The sequence below is a fragment of the Pseudopodoces humilis genome, chromosome 14, assembly GCF_049639895.1.
Source record: "Pseudopodoces humilis isolate 2021_Gansu_Grassland_sample_001 chromosome 14, ASM4963989v1, whole genome shotgun sequence".
Classification (NCBI taxonomy): Eukaryota; Metazoa; Chordata; class Aves; order Passeriformes; family Paridae; genus Pseudopodoces; species Pseudopodoces humilis.
Genome location: NC_142213.1, coordinates 18749024 through 18767745, shown reverse-complemented (window position 1 = coordinate 18767745; position 18722 = coordinate 18749024). Strand labels below are relative to the sequence as shown.

General features: G+C 39.8%; 1 protein-coding gene across 2 annotated transcripts; it reads left to right on the top strand.

Moving 5' to 3' along the window:
* Positions 1 to 1290: 1290 nt before the first annotated feature.
* On the top strand, positions 1291 to 18284 carry UBA2 (ubiquitin like modifier activating enzyme 2). Of its 2 annotated transcripts, XM_005530133.3 has the most exons (17): positions 1291 to 1446; positions 4909 to 4992; positions 5264 to 5334; positions 6444 to 6508; positions 6942 to 7042; positions 7188 to 7309; positions 7993 to 8060; positions 10280 to 10401; positions 11205 to 11304; positions 11839 to 11999; positions 12885 to 12978; positions 13072 to 13184; positions 13654 to 13809; positions 14372 to 14468; positions 15015 to 15120; positions 15895 to 16031; positions 16953 to 18284. In XM_005530133.3, exons 1-17 carry the CDS (start codon positions 1303 to 1305, stop codon positions 17234 to 17236), a joined length of 2025 nt encoding a protein of 674 aa, XP_005530190.2. In that variant the 5' UTR covers positions 1291 to 1302; the 3' UTR covers positions 17237 to 18284. The 2 variants fall into 2 exon arrangements, with proteins under 2 accessions (XP_005530190.2, XP_087918435.1); XM_088062309.1 differs by lacking the exons at positions 1291 to 1446; positions 5264 to 5334 and adding an exon at positions 1732 to 1918.
* Positions 18285 to 18722: the final 438 nt, after the last annotated feature.

Here is an 18722-nt window from a genome sequence, read left to right as displayed (position 1 = left end):
TGGTGAAAAATTAAATCTGTTTAATGGCATTGTGCTTATTTCCAAGAATAACTGATTGGAAGATATTAGCATGCCTCTAAAATGTGGTGGCAAAATTCACATACTTTGATTACACATGGAAGTTGTAGTGTAGAGCTTGTTTCACAGTTCTAATTACTCTTAGTATTTGGGAAAGAGGTAAAGGAGAAAACCTTTCTCATATACTATTAGTATCCATCAGCCACACAGAATCCAGTTTCTAAAAACTCTTACCAGTGGAGAACTTAATGCTAGCCTGATTTTAAAAAGAAATTCTGCTCTGATTTGACCATGGATTGGAAATTCGATGGGGAGTGGCTGAAGGGCCTTGCTGTCCCTGCAGCCTTCCAACATGAAGCTTTTCTGTTTTTCCAGTGAATTAAAGGTTCCATTTGTTCAGTTTGTAAAATGAGCTGTGGCAGTGCCATGGGTTTGTGTAGGGAGAAGATGCAGGGGTGAGTTAACCCTTGTGTTCTCACAGGTACAGAAGTGGAGTAGGCTCAGCACCTGCCTCGGTGCAGGGGGATTGTGCAGCTTTAAAACCATCTGCATTCTCCTGTGCCTTCCCTGCTGCCTGGGCTGAACTGCAGTATCTTCACCGACTGTAAGAAAAGTAATTTGAGTGGTCTTAGAGCATTCTATACAGGTTTAATGCTGAAACATTAATTAATGCACTAAAAGTGTGGGTTTAAAGGAAGGGGAGGTTGGGAGGAGAGGAAACGACACACATTGCGAAACTGCTTTTAAGAAGGAATTGTAGCTTACTATGTCAGCTTCTGGAGGCAAGCTAGTTAACTTAGGTGAAGTAATAAAAATTAATATAAAAAATAAAAAACATTAGAAATAAATATATTAAAAATATAATAGAATATGCTGAGCTGTGGGGGACCCATCAGGATCATGAAGTCCTGGCCCTGCTCAGGATGCCCCACGAATCCCACCATGTGCTTGGGAACATTGTCCAAACACTTACTGAGCTCTCTTTATAATAATATAATATATGAAAATCTTTAGCATATAAACATATTAAATATGTATATTTGAACTATAAATATATTAAGAATTAATGCAACAAATAAAAATCTCCTGTTGCGCCAGGAGTGCTCCCTGGGGCTCTCCGGCGGCAGCGGGGCTCGAACTCGGGTCGCTCCATCCCCGCCCCGCGGTGGCTTTCCCGGGCAGTGCGCGGTCCTCCGGGGCGGTAGGGGGCGCTGCGCGCTCGAGGGCGGCGCTCTGTCCCGGCGGGCCCGTGAGGAGGCGCGCGGAGGCGCCGCCGTGTCCATCATGGCGGCGGCGCTGTCGGGGCCTCTGCGCCCCGAGCTGGCCCAGGCCGTGTCCCAGGCGCGGGTCCTGGTGGGGGGGGCCGGCGGCATCGGCTGCGAGCTGCTCAAGAACCTGGTGCTCACCGGCTTCAGCAGCATTTACGTGGTGCGGGTCGATGCCGGGGCGGGAGCTGGGGCGCTCCGGCGCGGGCGGGCGGGCGGGCGGGGGGAGGCCGGGCCCGGGGCCGCGGGTGCCGCTCGGCGGGGGCGCGGCGTCGGCGGGGCCGCTCTGCCGCTGCGGTGTGGGCGCGGTTTCAAAGCGCCCCGGCCCGCCAAAGCCGCCGCGGGACCGCCGGGCCGGGGCGCCACACGGGCGCCGCGGCCTGCGCGCCATCGCCGCCCCCCTCAGCCCGGGCCCCCACCGGGCGCGGGAGCTCCTCCTTCCCCCGCCGAGGTCCGGCCGCCGTCCTGGCAAGGCCGTATGTGTCCGTATGGATGGAACCGCCCGGGAGACCGTGCTGTGCCCTGCTTGCTGCCCGGCGAGATCTTGAAAGTCTTTAGTTTTGCTGAGTGCCGCCTTTGCCGGAGCTGGGGGTGATGGTCCGGTAGTGAATTGCAGCGAGAAACCCCCGGGAGAGGTGAACTGTGCTTTCAGATCCCGGGCTGTAAACCCTTCAGTGCTGGCGCTTCCCGCGGGCTCGTGCTTTCACTTTTGCTTCCAGATATTAATCTGTGAATGCGTACAGGAAGGGCAGATGTGAGAGGCTAGTAATATAAAGGAGATAGAGAGAAATACTGTTGGTGAAAATATGATTGCCAGATCCAGACCTTTATTGGTTTCTTACTGTAGTAAGGAAGAGTTTATGGTTTTAAAACCAGCTAGAGCATAGGTCTGTTTCCTTCCATACCTTTTAACTAACGTGTTCAGGAGTCGCATCTGAGAGTTTTGTGTGACAGGTTGTGAGGAGTTTGGGTTTGCAGTCAGACTTGTTGAGCAGAGCAGCTCCTATCTACAACCATATCAGCTTCTAGAAGAAAACAGTTATTGGTTATTCTTACGGCTTGGGCTTTCCTACAAGTTTTTAAACTTGTAGAATATGTTTAATTCCAATTTTTCCTTTGGTTTGAGAGACTGTCCAGTTTGAACACTGCACCAGGGAAATAAATAACTGCAGAGGAGCTGGGAGCATTTTGTGCACTGTTCCCCTCTTTCTCCCCCTGCTCTGCTGTCAGTTATGTGCTCCTGCAGTCCATTATAACACAGCTTAAAGCTCCTGATTTTCCAATTAGTCATTAGGCATGAATCTCATCAGGGTGTGCTTGTTGTTTCACTTGTTATGGTTTGGGAGTCGGTACTGCCTTTCAAGGCTGACTTGGTGGGACTTCATTAACTTAAATACATGTTGGATCAGGGCTGTCTTCAAATGCCAGTGATGGCAGTGTTTTATGCAAGACATAAATAGGGAACAGGTGGGTACAAGACAAGGCAAAAGCAAAAGATGTCTTGTTAGACAAAGAAGGAATTTGCTGTTAGCAGAATAAATAGCTTTTGTCAGCATTTGTGATATTTTTGAGAGTTTTCATCAGTTATTAAATATTAACAAACTTGAACATCTGAAAATACTTTTTATTTTTATAAGTAAGTTGTGATTTTTTAAAAATAATATTAATACTAAAAAAAAAATTACTAGTTTTGAATACCAGACAGCTGACTAATATGTGACCTTAGTGTCTTGAAAGGCATACCCTTGTCCTATGAATGAAGAACAGAATCACATTTTTTGGGATCCAGGTCTGAATTAAGAACATGAATAAATGTTGTTAAGTTTATGATGCCTTTTCTTCCAGGTTACCAAAATGGGAAGAGTGTAGTTGTCTTATAAATGAGCTGTTAAATTCTCATCATTCTTAGCTAGACTGAAGCTTCTGTTGAGGTCTAATGGTCTCAAGTTTTCTCTCTGGAGAACTCCCTTTGCTCCCTTTAATGATGTAATTCTTGTTCTCAGCAGGAGCTGATGTCACTTGTCATCCTCTCCAGCTGAAATACTCAAAGCTTTCTGGCTAGTGAAGTTTTTAACAGTTTTGTATTTTACTGTTTTCCCTTGAAGTTCTTGGGCTTTCTGGCTTTGGACTAAGCAAACTTTCTGTGTGTCTTTCGAGGAAGGAACAGAGGTAGAAATGTGAATTACTCAAATACCATTTTCATGAAAAGAGACAAGGCCACAAGTAATTGCTGTGGCAGTAATGTTTAATAGTCTCAGCTCTATAATATATTTTCAAAACATAGTATCTTTTCTGTTTGCTCTGTATCCACAGATGCTTTTATTAACTGTTTTATTTAAACTCTGTAGCTATTGCAGTTTTTAGTATGTTAAAACTTACACTCCTTCAATTGAAAATACACTGTAAAGAAAAGAGGTGGATTAATCTCAGGGTTTGGATCTCTCATGTAGAGGATATTCAAAGAGTGTGTGCCGTGCTTTTTTCATAATTCAGGTAGTCAGAAGCGTGTGAGAGCACCCTGAGTAGGTCACATTTAAACTTCACACTGCACAGTCAGTCTGGGAGTGCTCTCTTCAGGGTAGCTGAAGGTGTTACTGTGCAGAGTATGTCAGCATTACCTGTGAGAATTTGGGAGAAATATCTCTGATGCTCAGAAAAACTCTCCTCATTAAAAATGTTAAGGACGGGAGAAGACGCTAATAAGAGCTGTTGATCAAAGAAACTTCAATTGCACAAGAAGAAGTGATAACAAAGCTAGGAATAAATGTCAAAGTTATAGTTAAATCTTCTTAATTCTTGTGGGGGCTAAAGATATGGGGGTTTATGCTGTTCCTGTGCATAAATAAATAGAAACATAACTGTTAGGGGAATTGCAGTCATGGCATCCTTTGTGCTCTATGCTGCATGTTTTTAAACATTTTGATTGAGTGATTTGATTTCTTTTTTTATAAGTAGACTTCATAATTTGTTAATGTGCACTTGGGCAGTTAGTCCTGGGGACAGGCAGTAAAAGCTTTTGCCCTGCAGTGTGTGTGTAAGGTGGCTGTGCAGCCCTTGATTTACCGATTCAGGTGCTTAAAGCCGTGCTCTATAAAGTGGAAGGACCAGTTGGTTTGGAGCAGCCTTTCCTGGGCCTGGGGGAAGCACCGAGCTAGTGCTCAGGGTGGGCGGTGCAGGGAGAGGCTGGCCGGACCTGTTTCGATGGATTTTGGCATTTTCCCACCTGAGCTTGCACTGAGCTCTTCAGGAACTGCTGCTACAATCTTTATCCTGTGCAAGCAGCACCATTGGTGTTTGCTTTCTGCTCACTGCTGTGTGGATGTATCTTGGGAGTAACGTGCATTTTCAGCAGGGGCTCTCTGCAGAAAGTTTGTTCTCATGTAGCCCTGCACTTTTGTCGAGGTCCCCTGTCAGCAAGCATTGATAAGAGGTGGATTCCTGAAGATAATTAGGTGACTGCTTGTGCCTCTTCAGTTGCTGTAGTGCTGATGTAACACCTGAAACGTTTGAGAAGTGGTCTGTAAAGTTTCTTCGTTTTGGCCAATTGTCTTTTCTTCAAACTGTGTTAATGGTTTTGTTCCTTTTCTTCCTATGAAAGTGAAATGCCTCTTTTGTGTGTTTATAGATTGATTTGGATACTATTGATGTCAGCAATCTCAACAGACAGTTTCTGTTTCAGAAGAAACATGTTGGAAGATCAAAATCACAGGTGAGGAAAAAGTCAAAGCTCAAGCCTCATTATTCTGTATTATTTTGTGGATAGTGTTACAAACATGTCACAGTTTAGTTTCTGCTCAGAAGAGGTAAGTAAGCGTTGGTTGGCTGATTGTGGCTGTCCACAGCATTTCATTATTAAAGTATTTAAATCTTTTAAGGTAGTCAAGTTACTCGATACACAGGTGGTATCAAGTCTGTCTTTTAGAAGGAAGGAAGAAATAATAAGTGTTTTTTTTGTTTTCTTTTTTTTGTTTTGTTTCTAGGTTGCCAAGGAAAGCGTGTTACAGTTTTGTCCAGAAGCTAATATTATAGCTTACCATGATAGCATCATGAAGTATGTTTGGTTTTAAGCTCTAATTACATGTTTGATTTGCAAGTACTGTGTTATTTAAATGCTACAATGGTGTGTTTTAACATATCTTACAAGGCTTCCTCAGTAAGGAGAAATAGCTGTGAATGTGAACTACCACACACATGAGTGGAAATCTGGCTTTTGCATGGGTTTTAAGCTCTGGTAGTAAGCTGTAGTCATTTGTTTGTGTCTGTTTTTCATTTTATTGGCAACATGAGTTTCTACTCTGTAAGGATGTCCTGATGTCTTGAGCAGTAATGAAATTAAAAGACATGTGAATGTTGAATATATGATTAAAAAAATTAAGTCCTTTGTGTGTGTGTGTAGGTAACTAAGTATCATTTATATATGCCCCAAGCTGCTGAAATTTAGGCTTTATGATCTGCAACCAGTGAGTAGAGTACAATTCTGTAGGGTTCCACTAGCTGTTCCCCATGTTTTAATTTATATTTGCCCTAATTTCCGTGTACCATGGAGGTTTGAACTTTGATGTTGCTCTTAGCCAGTGAAACACTGACTTGCTGTATCTTTCTCCTGATACTGTTAATCCTATTTCCTCTTTTCTCTCTCTTCTTCTCCACCTTCTTCTTCAAGTCAGAAAAATGCAATGTAAAGATAACTGAAGCATCAGGATTTAAGGTCCCATGTGTTGGCTCCTCAGGGTATGGCCACACAGCCAAACCAATGGAGCTATCACAGCACAATGAATTATGCACAGTCTGATGAGCTGTGGTAATTACAGTGTGCATGTTTTAGACACAGCTGATGGTTTTTAAGGTCAGTTACCACAGCTCAGCCAATTTACTCATTAGGTCAGAGTAGTTTAATCAGTTTCCCTTGTCTGCCTGTTTCATTGGTCAAATTAGTACTAATTGCAGTAGCTTCCTTCCAGCAGCATGGAAGTCATGCTTTCTCCCAGCTTTAAAGTGGGCAGAAGACAAATGGGGAAGTTAAAGGGTAGCTAAATGTATAAATTTCTAATATGTGTAATTTATCACACGAACATCAGTTGCATGAGTAGAGTTTCTGTTGTGCAGTAATAACCAACAACTCAGATGTGCCATTTGAAATGTTGTTTTTGTTTTCTGTAGCCCTGACTATAACGTAGAGTTCTTCCGCCAGTTTACGTTGGTTATGAATGCTCTGGATAACAGAGGTGAAGTTTTCACTATGATTTTATATTGCAGATGTTGCTTGTTCTTTGCTGCAGTGTCATTTGAGTAACAAGTATCTTCCCAACGCATCTGCAGCTGGACTAAGCCTCGTGTGCTTTGCTAGAAACTTGAAGGGGTGGTTTAGCGCTTCTGCAGGTGTTCTGAAAGGAAATGTACACTGCTAATTAATTGCTGCTTCATGAGAACTGCTGGGTACTGTGGGTGGCTTTAGTCACTTGAGTTTGATGTGTTTATTATTGTCCATATATCTTGTGAGAATGGGAAACTGGGCTTTGTGAAAATGGTGTAGTGCTCTATAGAGAAACAAGGTATATTAAAGATAAGCACATAGGATGCTAGTTTGAATATGGAGAAGTAAAACTTCTTTTTTCTTAACTATTCAATTTTTTTCTTTAAAACCCTCTTGATTTGCAGCTGCCCGTAACCATGTGAACAGGATGTGTCTGGCTGCTGATATTCCTCTTATAGAGAGTGGAACTGCAGGCTACCTTGGACAAGTAACTGTTATCAAAAAGGTTAGGTGGGGTGTCACTCTTGTCATTGGCTATTTTGGACAACAGGGAGTGGGTGTTTGGAGATAGAGTTACAGTTCATCTGTTAATAGCCCAAACTATCAGTAGCCTTGTCAGAGTGACAAGTAAATGCTTCATTTTTCACCAGGGAGTGACAGAATGTTATGAATGTCAGCCTAAACCAACTCAGAAAACTTTCCCAGGCTGCACAATCCGAAATACGCCCTCGGAGCCTATCCACTGCATTGTGTGGGCAAAGTATTTGTTCAAGTAAGTGACTTTTTTAAAAAAAATAGCTAATATGGTTCATTCTTCTGGTTTCTAAACCTGCAGAGAAAGAAATAAAATTCTCACACCTTTTATTTACTATAATGGATTTTAAATTAATTTTAAATTGATTTAGATGGATTATGGTGAAAATTGAGTTCCCTGACCTGGGTTCTGGAGTGGTTATAAAGATGGAAGGTTGATTAGTATTTAGGCCTTGCTCTAATAGCACAAAATATCTGGCAGAGTAGTTTGGCACAGCAGTTGAGGTTGAGGTTGCTTTATTCTTCATCTTTGTATGAAGTAAGCACATTTTTCAGTTTAATGCATGTATAAACAAGTGTAAAGTTTGTTGGAACCTTGGATATCCCAGAGGTTCTAAAAATGCATTTAGTACTGCAGTGTAAATATTAGGCTGAATATTGTGTGAAATATAAGTAATATAATTATAACTCGCTACTGAGTGAGTTATACAGAAAATTGTTTTGCTAAATTAATTTTTATATTTGTGTTGTCAGCGTTAAGTCCACATGTGATGAATCCCATCAGTTTAAAAAACAATGTATGAAGTGGCAATCTGTCTGAAAGCAAGAATCCTAAAATGAATATATATCCATTAGCAAATATTGAAGTCTTTAACCAGATATGCTGAAATTCTAGTCTTGTTGTTCTTAATTGTTATACAGCCAGTTGTTTGGAGAAGAAGATGCTGATCAAGAAGTCTCACCTGACAGAGCTGATCCTGAAGCTGCCTGTGAGTGTGATATAAACTGGTGGCTTACCCTGTTACTGAAATGTTCTGTTTCAGAGATTATGACTCCTTTCTGTACATTTCTTAAGGTTAGAGAGTTCAGCCCAGTTTTCTTTAAAGAAGATTCTGTTACTGGCCTCTGGGAGGCTTGTATTTTGAACGGAGTACTGAGTGATGTTTGTAGTCACTCTGCATTTCCCACTCCTAGCTGAGGGTCTGCAAGGAACTTCAGGAGTTGTGTTTGAGCTCTTCTAGCCTGCAACACTTCAGCATTAATCTACACTGGAAATAAGCCCATTTGGAGTGATATTTTTATGGCTATTCAGTATTTTTCTGTAAGGACAGTAATCATAGTTACTATGAGGTGAATAAGCATCATTGTTGGTTGCTTCTTTTGGATCCTTTGATAGATGAATGGACTTGGGAGGGGGAGCTTAGAGGATCCTCCAACTCTTCAAATTCTTTGAACATCAGATAATGATCACTGGACAGGTTGTTCCTACAGGAAATGCAGAATGAAATAGGTGAGTCTTAAAAAGAGTGGCAATATCAAGTCACTTGAAACAAAGTAGTTGATAGGTAGCAAATGCAATGCCACTTATTTAAGTAAAGCCAGCAGGGGAGTTACAGGAGTGCTGAGCTGGATCCTGGTGTCTGCAGTGGCCACCCTAGGGGTGCTGTGGTCACGCAGAGGTGGCAGTGTCCAGGTTTGACCCCAGCTGGCAGCTCAGCACTCCTTGCTCACTGCTGTGCCCAGAGCAGGGAGAACCACACAAAAAGTGAACCTCACAGGCTGGGATAAGAACAGCTAATAATGGAAACAAATGTATCATATTATTGATAATAATTGGAATAAAGAGAGGGGGAATAATACTCAAGACAAACAGGTTACACAGTTGCTGACTGCCTGCTGGCCAGTGGATGCTCAGCCAGTCCCCAGGCAGAGATCAGCCCCTCCCAGCCAACTCCCCCAGTTTATGTGCTGAGCAGGATGTTCTGAGGTCTGGAATATCCCTGTGGTCAGTTCAGGTCAGCTGTCCTGGCTCTGCTCCCTCCCAGCTCCTTGTGCTCCTGCTCTCTGGCACAGCACAGGAAACTGAAAAGTCCTTGACTTGGCATAGGAACAACTTAGAACAACTAAAACATCAGTGTGTTACCAACATGACAACTGCAAAGCACAGCACTGGACCAGCTACTAGGAGGAAAATTAACTCAGCCCAAACCAGGACATCCAGGGAAGAGTCAATGCAACATTTATACAGGGAAGTTGTGCTCTGTGGGTCCGTGGAAGCAATCAGCAAGCCTGTGCACTGTGTGTCTGGTTTAGGCTGTTCTGAATGTGCAGGGGCCAAATCCAAAAACTGTTGAGGTGAACCCAAGGGGTTCCAAGGGGAATAAGCAGCCAAGGGGACAAAAAAGGCTGAAGGTCCTGAAGTGAATAAACTACTTGAATGGTAGAGATAAATGGTGATTAGAGGAGTCTCAGATGGGAGATGTGTGCTGTTCGGCACAGATGATTAGCCAAAGTCACTCAGAATAAAAAACATGAGGACTAACTGCAAAAAGTAGTAGAAAGCTTCACAATACAGAATGTCTGGGCAATGATACATGAGGCAGATAAATATGAAGTAATGCAAATGATGCATTGGTGAAAGGGGGGAAACATTCACAAATTTACACATAAAGTGATGGTCTCTGAGTTGATTTTTCTCATTCAGTCAAGACGTTAATAGCTCCATGAAAACATCAACTTCATTATTAGAAATCATGATAGCAATTGTTGGATGTGACAGGAAAGGAAAGAAAATTATTAGCATCTTTATAGAGTTTTTTTTGTATAAAAAGAACCAGAGATAGGGAACTGATTTTTTTAAATTTGTTTGTTTTGAAATCCCAACCAAACTAAGACTCTAGCCAGAAAAGAGACTACTAAAAGGGGGTGGTAAGACATTTCTGAAGTATCAACATTATGTGAGAAAATTAGTGGGAAACAATTGTTTCTGCCAATAAAGGAGTTGGGTGATATCAAGTTAAATCAGTGAGTTGTATTTGCAGAGGCAAAGAGGATCAGGCACACTGTGCCTAATTCAGCTTTTGTTGGGTGCAATAAAATCATTTTATGCTCCCTGCATAATTTTGGTAATTGACTCTGGGGGTAATATTTGGATGGGATTTTTTTTTTTTAATTTAATTTAAAAGACTGTTTATTGCTTTATTAATAGGGGAGCCAGCAGAAGCAGAAGCCAGAGCACTAGCATCCAATGAAGATGGTGAGATAAAGCGTGTTTCAACTAAGGAGTGGGCTAAATCCACTGGCTATGATCCAGTTAAACTTTTTACTAAGGTATCTTCTTTACCCCAAATAAATGTCTTTATTTAAAATGTATGAGGTGCTGTAAATTAAGTCAAGCCCCAGCTTGGACACTGAATGCTAGCCATCATATGATCGTGTCGTGACATCCACCAACATTTGCTGTTGTGTTGGTCTCTTGCAACATTTGCATATTTTTCAGGATTCCATTGCATCTGTAGAGATGGCTGCAGCAGCCTGGCCACTGTGCAAAACTCCATTGCAATTACTTTTAATGGCAGAGGGTCTATTTGATCTCTGGAATTGCACTGGGCATAATCAGAATCAATCTGAGGACCTAAAAGCATCAGTCATCTGTGCATTATATCTGTGCATTATCAGGCTCTGGCATAAGAAAAAACAAACTGATTTAGGAGTTCTTGTTCCAAATAATTACTGAAAGTGGATAAATAGAGGAAATGAGCTTGAGTGTAATGTTCATAGGTAGCAATAACTTTTCTTTGGAAATTCTTTGGCATGTTCATTCATGTATCTCAGAGAGGGCATACAAAGAACTGTAGGGGTGGCTTCAGTAGACAGGTGAAACCACTGTTTGAACTACTGTTTCTTGATTTTTCACTTTATTCCTCTCCTGATTTATCAGAACTGTGTCTGCTCTATGCAATGAGTGTTAAAGAGTGGGGAATAAGTTTTTAGAATCTTTTTATGTAGTTAAAAACACTGTCAAGGAGAAAATCAAAACCTCATCAATGTAATGCTGATTTTTCAGTTTGTTTTGTGGGGTTTTTTTGGTTTTTGTTCTTTCCCTTTAATTTATTTTTTTTCATGTTTCCTAGCTTTTCAAAGATGACATTAGATATCTGCTGACAATGGATAAGCTGTGGAGGAAAAGAAAGCCTCCAGTGCCACTGGACTGGGCTGAGGTACAAAAGCAAGGTAACTGTCCCTCCTCCTGTTTATTTGTAAGTTGTACCCGCTGTTTATTAATGCATCTCTGTGATATTTACATTTTTTTACTGCTGCAGTTGAATTCTGATAATGAATGCATTAATTCATTCCATTTCCTGAATATTTCAAGTTTTTCTCTATATTGACACCACTTTTTCTAAGACTGTTTCGCAATTGTTGTTTTAGATGCTCAGTATTGGCTGTAGAAAATACAGGTTTAACAAAATTAGGTCAGTTTATTCTAGGACACTTTACCATAAGCACTTCTCATAAGATTTATCTCTGAAAATTGTTAGGTTGAAAATTTATATTTGCTGTAATTTGTGCATGTTTAGGTGACTGATATCTTAGCTATACTTGCAGTTTTAAATGCAGATTTGTCGTAAAATGTTTGGGCTACTGTAGATTAAGGATAGTCTTCAATTTAGAAAATACCAAATTTTGCTGAAATTGGAAAGTTATTTGGGAGAACTTCTGTGGAACTTCTAAATATTCCTGATTTTTTTTTTTTTTCCCCCAAAGAGGAGAACATATCTGACCAGCAGAATGAGAGCTCTGCAGTGTTGAAGGATCAGCAGGTTCTCAATGTCAGGAGCTATGCAGACCTGTTTTCAAAGAGTGTTAAAACCCTGAGTCTTCACCTGGCTGAGAAGGCTGATGGAGAAGCACTTATATGGGATAAGGTTAGTTTGCCATGTATAAAATCTACATGTGTAATACAAGTATTACTTGGGCTCGTTCAGTTTCCTTCCAAAATGATACTGCTTAGAACTGGCACCTTATGGAAACCCTTTCCATATGTAAACAAATATATTCTTTAAACACTGTATTGTGTAACTCACTGAGAGTAAGGATTAACTTCTGTGGTGTGAAATAACTTAATTCACCAAATTCTCCAGCTCATAAAAGCACAGAGTATTTTGTCATATTTTGATTTTTGAAAATATTTTAATAATGCAACTTAACTTTTCCCTTCTTATCTGTCTCCAAAACCTGCTCCTAGCCAGGTGTCAGTAGCTGGAGTTTTACTGAGGTTGAGCAATCAGCTGTTGAAGAAAACAAGAATTTTCTCATTTATCACCACACACAGTATCACTTCTAGTCAGTGGTCATTTGGCATAAGAAAAAAGTATTCTGTAAATATAGGGGGGCAGGGCAAAATAGTAAAATACTGCTGTGACAAATAGTACAAATGCTTCTTTCTGAAACACCCAGTGTTTGAAACTGATTCAGAATTAAAAGTCAATGTTGAAAATGTTTGAAACATTGTAAGACTTAGGATTTAAATATATGCACAAGATGTTTTATTAGTACAAATATATTAATTAAACTAACATAAATATACTAATTATACTAAAATACATGTTTAGAAACTGTAGTTAGTATTTAAAGTGCTGCTGCTCTGAGTACACCATCTAAAAGAGGAAGTATATTGAATTTGAAATGGAATTTTGTATAGAATTTTTATTTTTTAAATTCTGGTTTTTAAGATTTTAGGAACCATGTGTTGCAAACTTTCCAATGAGTAATCAGATTTTTAAATACTTTTTGTATTAACTTCTTTTTAGGATGACCCTTCTGCCATGGATTTTGTCACTGCTGCTGCAAACCTCAGGATGCATGTTTTTGGAATGAATATGAAGAGCAGATTTGATATCAAGTGTAAGGATAAAATGTAGCATTGTTTTATTTATATTATGATCTTCTTGTTTTCTTTTGCTGTTAAAGATCTTCATACTCTTGTTTGTTTTGCAGCAATGGCAGGAAATATTATCCCAGCTATAGCCACTACCAATGCAGTGATAGCTGGGCTGATAGTGCTGGAGGGTTTGAAGATTTTATCGGGGAAAATAGATCAGTGTAGAACGGTAAGTGGGAACAAAATCCTTTTGTTTTCTTGCTATTTATTATTTGTTCAAAAGTTAACATTTTTTTTTTAGATTTAACATTTTTTCACTAGTGTAGTTTTACTGTCACTTGTCACTTCAGTAGATTCTGAATATGCTGGAGACTTCCCAATTTTCACAATGAAAAGAGAAGTGCAGGTCTTAAGGATCAGTAAATTCCAATGACTTAATAAAAATTTGTGCTGGATAGGAGAGAGAACCAGGCTGCCATCACTTGCAGTGTGGCTGTTTGGTGTTAGAGATGTTGGCAGGAGCTGCCCTGTCAGCACAGGGTGAGCTGGTCGTGTGAGACTCCTGCTCAGCAGGCACAGCAGAGGGGATTAGGGAACAGGACAGTCTGGGAGACCAGGACAAGAAATCTGCAGGAAAACAGGCTTAAGACATGCTGGTAATTAAAGAATAATCTGATTTCTTCTTGTCTGTCCTCAAGATTTTTCTGAACAAGCAGCCAAATCCCAGGAAGAAGCTATTGGTTCCTTGTGCTTTGGATCCACCAAATCCCAATTGTTATGTATGTGCAAGTAAGCCAGAAGTGACTGTGAAACTTAACACACACAAAGTTACTGTGTTGACACTCCAAGATAAGGTAAATCTCGAGCTACAGCTTTCATTTAGAATCTAATACTTTACTGAGCAAATACCTTATTTTAATAATTTATATTTTGGCAGAGAATCTCCTGTTTATATTTACTCTACATTTCTCTCAGCTACAAGAGCTGATTAGCCAATATCCTTCTTGCCCATGTGTGTTGTATGTCTTGTGAAAGAATGTTTGCATTTTGTAAATTTTGGTGGTTTTAAAGCCTATGTCTGAGTGCAAAAAATGAAATTTGCATTTAAGTTGAAAGTTCAGTAGCTACATTACAGTTGTAGTCACAATTGATTTGTAATACTGTTATTTTATGAAGTATTCTAAAGAACTTTCTAGAATATATGAACCGGTAAGTATCAGATCTCAAAAATATAATAATTTCGTTTGTGGAAGTGAACAAAAAAGTATGGATTTTCAGTGGATGCCTGAGAATGAGCCAAAATAAGAAAATCAACATAAGATTCTTTTTTTAATAGATCTTTTTAAATCAGAGATTTAATATATTTTAATATATATATTAATTATTAATAAATTATTAATATATTTATGTTTTCAGATACTGAAAGAAAAATTTGCTATGGTAGCACCAGATGTACAGATAGATGATGGAAAGGGAACTATCCTGATCTCCTCAGAAGAAGGTGAAACAGAAGGTATGTATGCTCCTGAGGGTTTGGGGTGAGAGTACACAAACCCTTGGAAGGGGCTCTGCAGAGTGCTGTATGGCAGATGTTGCAGTGCTCACCCTGTGCACTGGGTTTGCAAGTGTTTTAAGTGGTTTGAGGACAGCCAGGGGTATTGTGTACAAGCTGCATGTGCAGCTCAGCTTTCCTGCACAAAGCCCTGCTGGGCTGGAGTGTCAGGATTCCTTTCAGGAACAGTTTTCTGCCTGCAAACCTCCTGCATTTGCTGGCTCATAGGTGGTGCTCTGTTCGTGATGCCAGAAACCATATCCAAAATGTTTCCAAACACAGTAATTGTGAAGTGCTTGAACGTGATGGCATGAAGAGTAAATAAATCAAACATAAGTAGCTTTAACTCCTAATAGGCTTAAATGTCAGCTTTTAATTTAAATATAGCTAATATGTGTTAATCTTATGTTCCTACATAAAAGTTCTGGAGTACTCCGTATTTATTCAGGTATAAAGATCTTTCTGTAAATAGCTCTATACACTGCACTTTTTTTACTGTTTTTGTAGCAAATAATCACAGGAAATTATCAGACTTTGGAATTCGAAATGGCACTCGACTCCAAGCAGATGATTTCCTCCAGGACTATACTCTGTTAATCAATGTGCTTCATAGGTAAGGATTCTGAAATAAGGATCTTTTGTGTATATACATAGAACAGTTCCACAGGGAATTTTTGACTCACAGTTTAAATACATGAATGAAGTTCAGAGATTAAGCGGCTGAAAAGGAATATAGAGGCAAAAGGTAACGGTTATGTTTTATGAAATTACAATTTAAGGGTTTTTGGTTGGTTTTGTGTCTTATTGTGGTCTTGTTTTGTTGTGGTTTTGCTTTTTACAACAATAACTGAAAAAGGTTTATTTCAGTAATTTGTTGTTACACAACATAAGAATACATTGCAAAAACAAATTAACTTTTGAGGCAACCAACAAGCAAAATGGCATTTAAAAAAAACCTAAAATTTAGAAAGGCAAAAAAAGCTCAGCCTGCTAGGATAAGATATCTTCTGCTTGACTGCCTGTGTTCAGAAGTCCCTCTGAAGTAGCTGAGGCGTGTATTTAACCCTGGGTAAGTAATAGACATACACAGAAACTCACACTTCATGTTCAGTGGCAGTAGGGCTGTGCTGTTAAGGAAGAAAGGGAAGCTCAGACAATTTTTTTTCTGATTCCTCAGCATTTGGAATTTGTAGCACTGGGTGGAATAGTGCTTGGGAATAGACAAAGCATAAATTATGAAAGAAGACTGGGCAGATTTTCTTCTTTTTCAGTGTGTTTTCTCATTTTGTCACAGTTGCAAGGTGCTCTAATACTTGAATGGGGTTTTTTTTTGTGTAAAAACCAGTATTTTATTTTCTGGCTGTTTAAAACATGTATTTTTCTGCAGTGAAGACCTAGAAAAAGATGTAGAATTTGAAGTTGTTGGTGATACCCCTGAAAGAATTGGCCCTAAACCACCAGAACCAACATCCAAGAACATTAGCAATGGTAGTGATGATGGAGCACAACCCTCAACATCAACAGGTAATCAACAGTAATCAATATTAAATCAGACTTTCACTAGTGCAGTCCAATTAAAGTTGTCTTCAGTTTTGTGATTTAACTTCACCAATACAAAGTAAAAGGCATTTAAGTTGCCTCTGTATATTACTAATAATACATAGAAAAATGCACATTTACAATTTTTACAGAGCACAAAAGGTACAAGACTATACATACACTCTGAAATTGTTATTTACCTGGTGTTCCTTTGCATATAAAATATGTGCACAGATTTAAGACACCAGGTCCTGTAGTCCCTTCCCTCCTGTTTGAGGGAAAACTAAATTTTAAGAGTATTGCTAAAATTTCCTCCTAATTGTATTAAGAATTGCACAATTTAACATAATTAATAAGTTTTTACAGTGAATTTGTGTTTAAAACCAAACAAAATCCACTAGATGTCTTGAAAGTTTACATTTGGTTCTGTCTTCCTTCTTGATACTATCCATTGTTATCCTTTAGCTTTGTAAGTCTGCTCACCCTTCCACTTCTCCCTCTCTTTGAGGCTTCTCTCTCCTGGAACCTGGCCTCTCCTGGGAGTTGTGCTGAGTGCAGTAGGGAAGGGAGAGGCTGCTCTACAGCTTCCTGTGTTCAAAACTTCTTTTCCCAACAACTGCTGCAGGCAGCAGCAATTCTTCTGTTCTGTATGTGCAAAAAAAGTCCTGCTAACTAACACATTTCCCTGTTTTTGGCTCATTGCAGTATTTTCCACACCTGTAGTGAAGAAGAAATACCAGTGTGAAAACCGTATTTTCTAGTATCTTCAGGGATATTTCAGATACCCTTGCAGTTGTGTGGCAAGGAATGTGGATAAAGAATGCTCCAATTCTTTATGTAGAAAACCAGTTTGAGAGTAGACTGTCTTTGCAGGATCCATTTGAATCCCCAAAACCTCTTTTACAGCTCCAGAGCAGGATGACGTGGTGATTGTTGACTCTGAGGACGAAGGTACTTCCAGCAATGCTGACGATGTGGAGAGCAGGAACCGCAAGAGGAAGCTGGAGAAGGGCTGTGAGTGCGTGGGGCCCAAGAGATTGCGTGCTGAGCAGGAGCAGGATGACCTCATGATCGTGGAGTCTGAGGATGAGGGTGCTTCCAGCAGCCTTGGGGAGGAGGAGAACAGGAGCCACAAGAGGAAACTTGAGGAGAAAGGGTGTGAGTGCGTCGGGGCGAAGAGCGTGTGCTGAGCTAAGAGCAAGATGAAGAGCATTTGGGGGAACCTCCTAAGGCCCCTTGACAAAGTGATTCACATAATGTCATACTGTAACAGCAAATTGTGGTGGGATGTGAAAAATGTCCAGAACTAGACTAACTCTAAGATCTTGGTTCAAAGTGGATACCAAATTGCTGGCTTAAATAATTTGTGTCTGTTTCTCTTGATGATAAAGCTCTGCTATCAATAGACTCTTCAGAAGTTTTTTCCATATTCCATGTATTAAATGTGGTAGAAACATAGTCTATGAATACCTGCAGATAAATATTTACCTAAACAGTCATGGAAACAGCATGGTATTTTTGTGTAAATGCCTTTTAGGTATCATCCAACAGGACAAAAACCCCTACTTTTATTGAGTGAAAGGGCCATCATCAGATGCCCACATTTTAAGCAACTCATTTTTTATTTTTCAATGATTACCTTTGAAGTTTCCCAGCAGTGGCCTGCCTGCACATTTGCTTATCCCTTTCTGAGGCCATGTTGCAAGTGTGCCTGCTTCACCTTCAGCATTCACAGAATCACAGATGCTTAAAGAATAACATTTTTAGCCTAGTCCTATACATTTTTCACACCCTGAACAAGTAAAGAAGAAAATCCAACAAAGCAAATTAGTGCCGTGTTCTAACAGTGTTCTTAAACATCAGCTGGCACTATGTACATTACTGTAAAACTGTTAATTTACTCCAGTTTTTCAGCTCGTACTGCCTGGTATGTCAATGTAAGAAGCAAATTTTTGTGTATTGTTACAGTTTCAGGTTATTTATATTTGATGTTTTGTAAACTCAGATACTACTACTATACTGTACATCTGATGGACCAAATAAATAACATCTGAAATACTTGCTATATTTGCTTGCACAGTCCAAGATTATGCTGACTTATGGGATTTTACAATGTATAGCCTTCAAAAATTACTGTATTCTTTCCATTTTTCTAAACATAACCTAGTAGTACAGAACTTAAGCTTCACTTGTTTGAGATGAAAGGGGAATTTTTTTAATAAAATTTTTGTGAATGTTTTTTTTCTTGGACAATCAATTCTTGGGCTCTTGAGCTGCAGCAGTTGTGCCACCACATGCTTTCACCACCTCATGACTTCAGAAGGAAGAAAACTCTGATTTTTATACATTACACTTCATGTGTAGGACAAAAGTGTAATGTTTAGAATCAGTGTCTTAAATCCTACTGCATTTGTCTTGGGAACTCTCAAAACTGTCACTGTTGCTTCTCAGAATGCATTAATTAATTTGCTTAGCCATTTCTGTCACTGTACCAAAATAATTCCCACTTTTGTGCTGGGGACCCAAAACTGCTCCCATTCATAGGTGAGTGTGCAGTGAGCCTCCCAGAGCACAGCAGCTGAGCAGCAAGATTTATTCTGGTTGCAGACTGAGTGAATTGTAAAGCAAATGTGAATTTTATAGAAAGAGAATGTTAAAAAAGGCCAGCTCATCATT

Coding starts and splice junctions, on each gene's coding strand:
- UBA2 (XM_005530133.3), top strand. CDS start 1,303: ATGGCGGCGGCGCTGTCGGGGCCTCTGCGCCCCGAGCTGGCCCAGGCC. Junction 7,310..7,992: donor TGGGCAAAGTATTTGTTCAA/GTAAGTGACTTT, acceptor ATTGTTATACAG/CCAGTTGTTTGGAGAAGAAG. Junction 16,032..16,952: donor ACAACCCTCAACATCAACAG/GTAATCAACAGT, acceptor CCTCTTTTACAG/CTCCAGAGCAGGATGACGTG.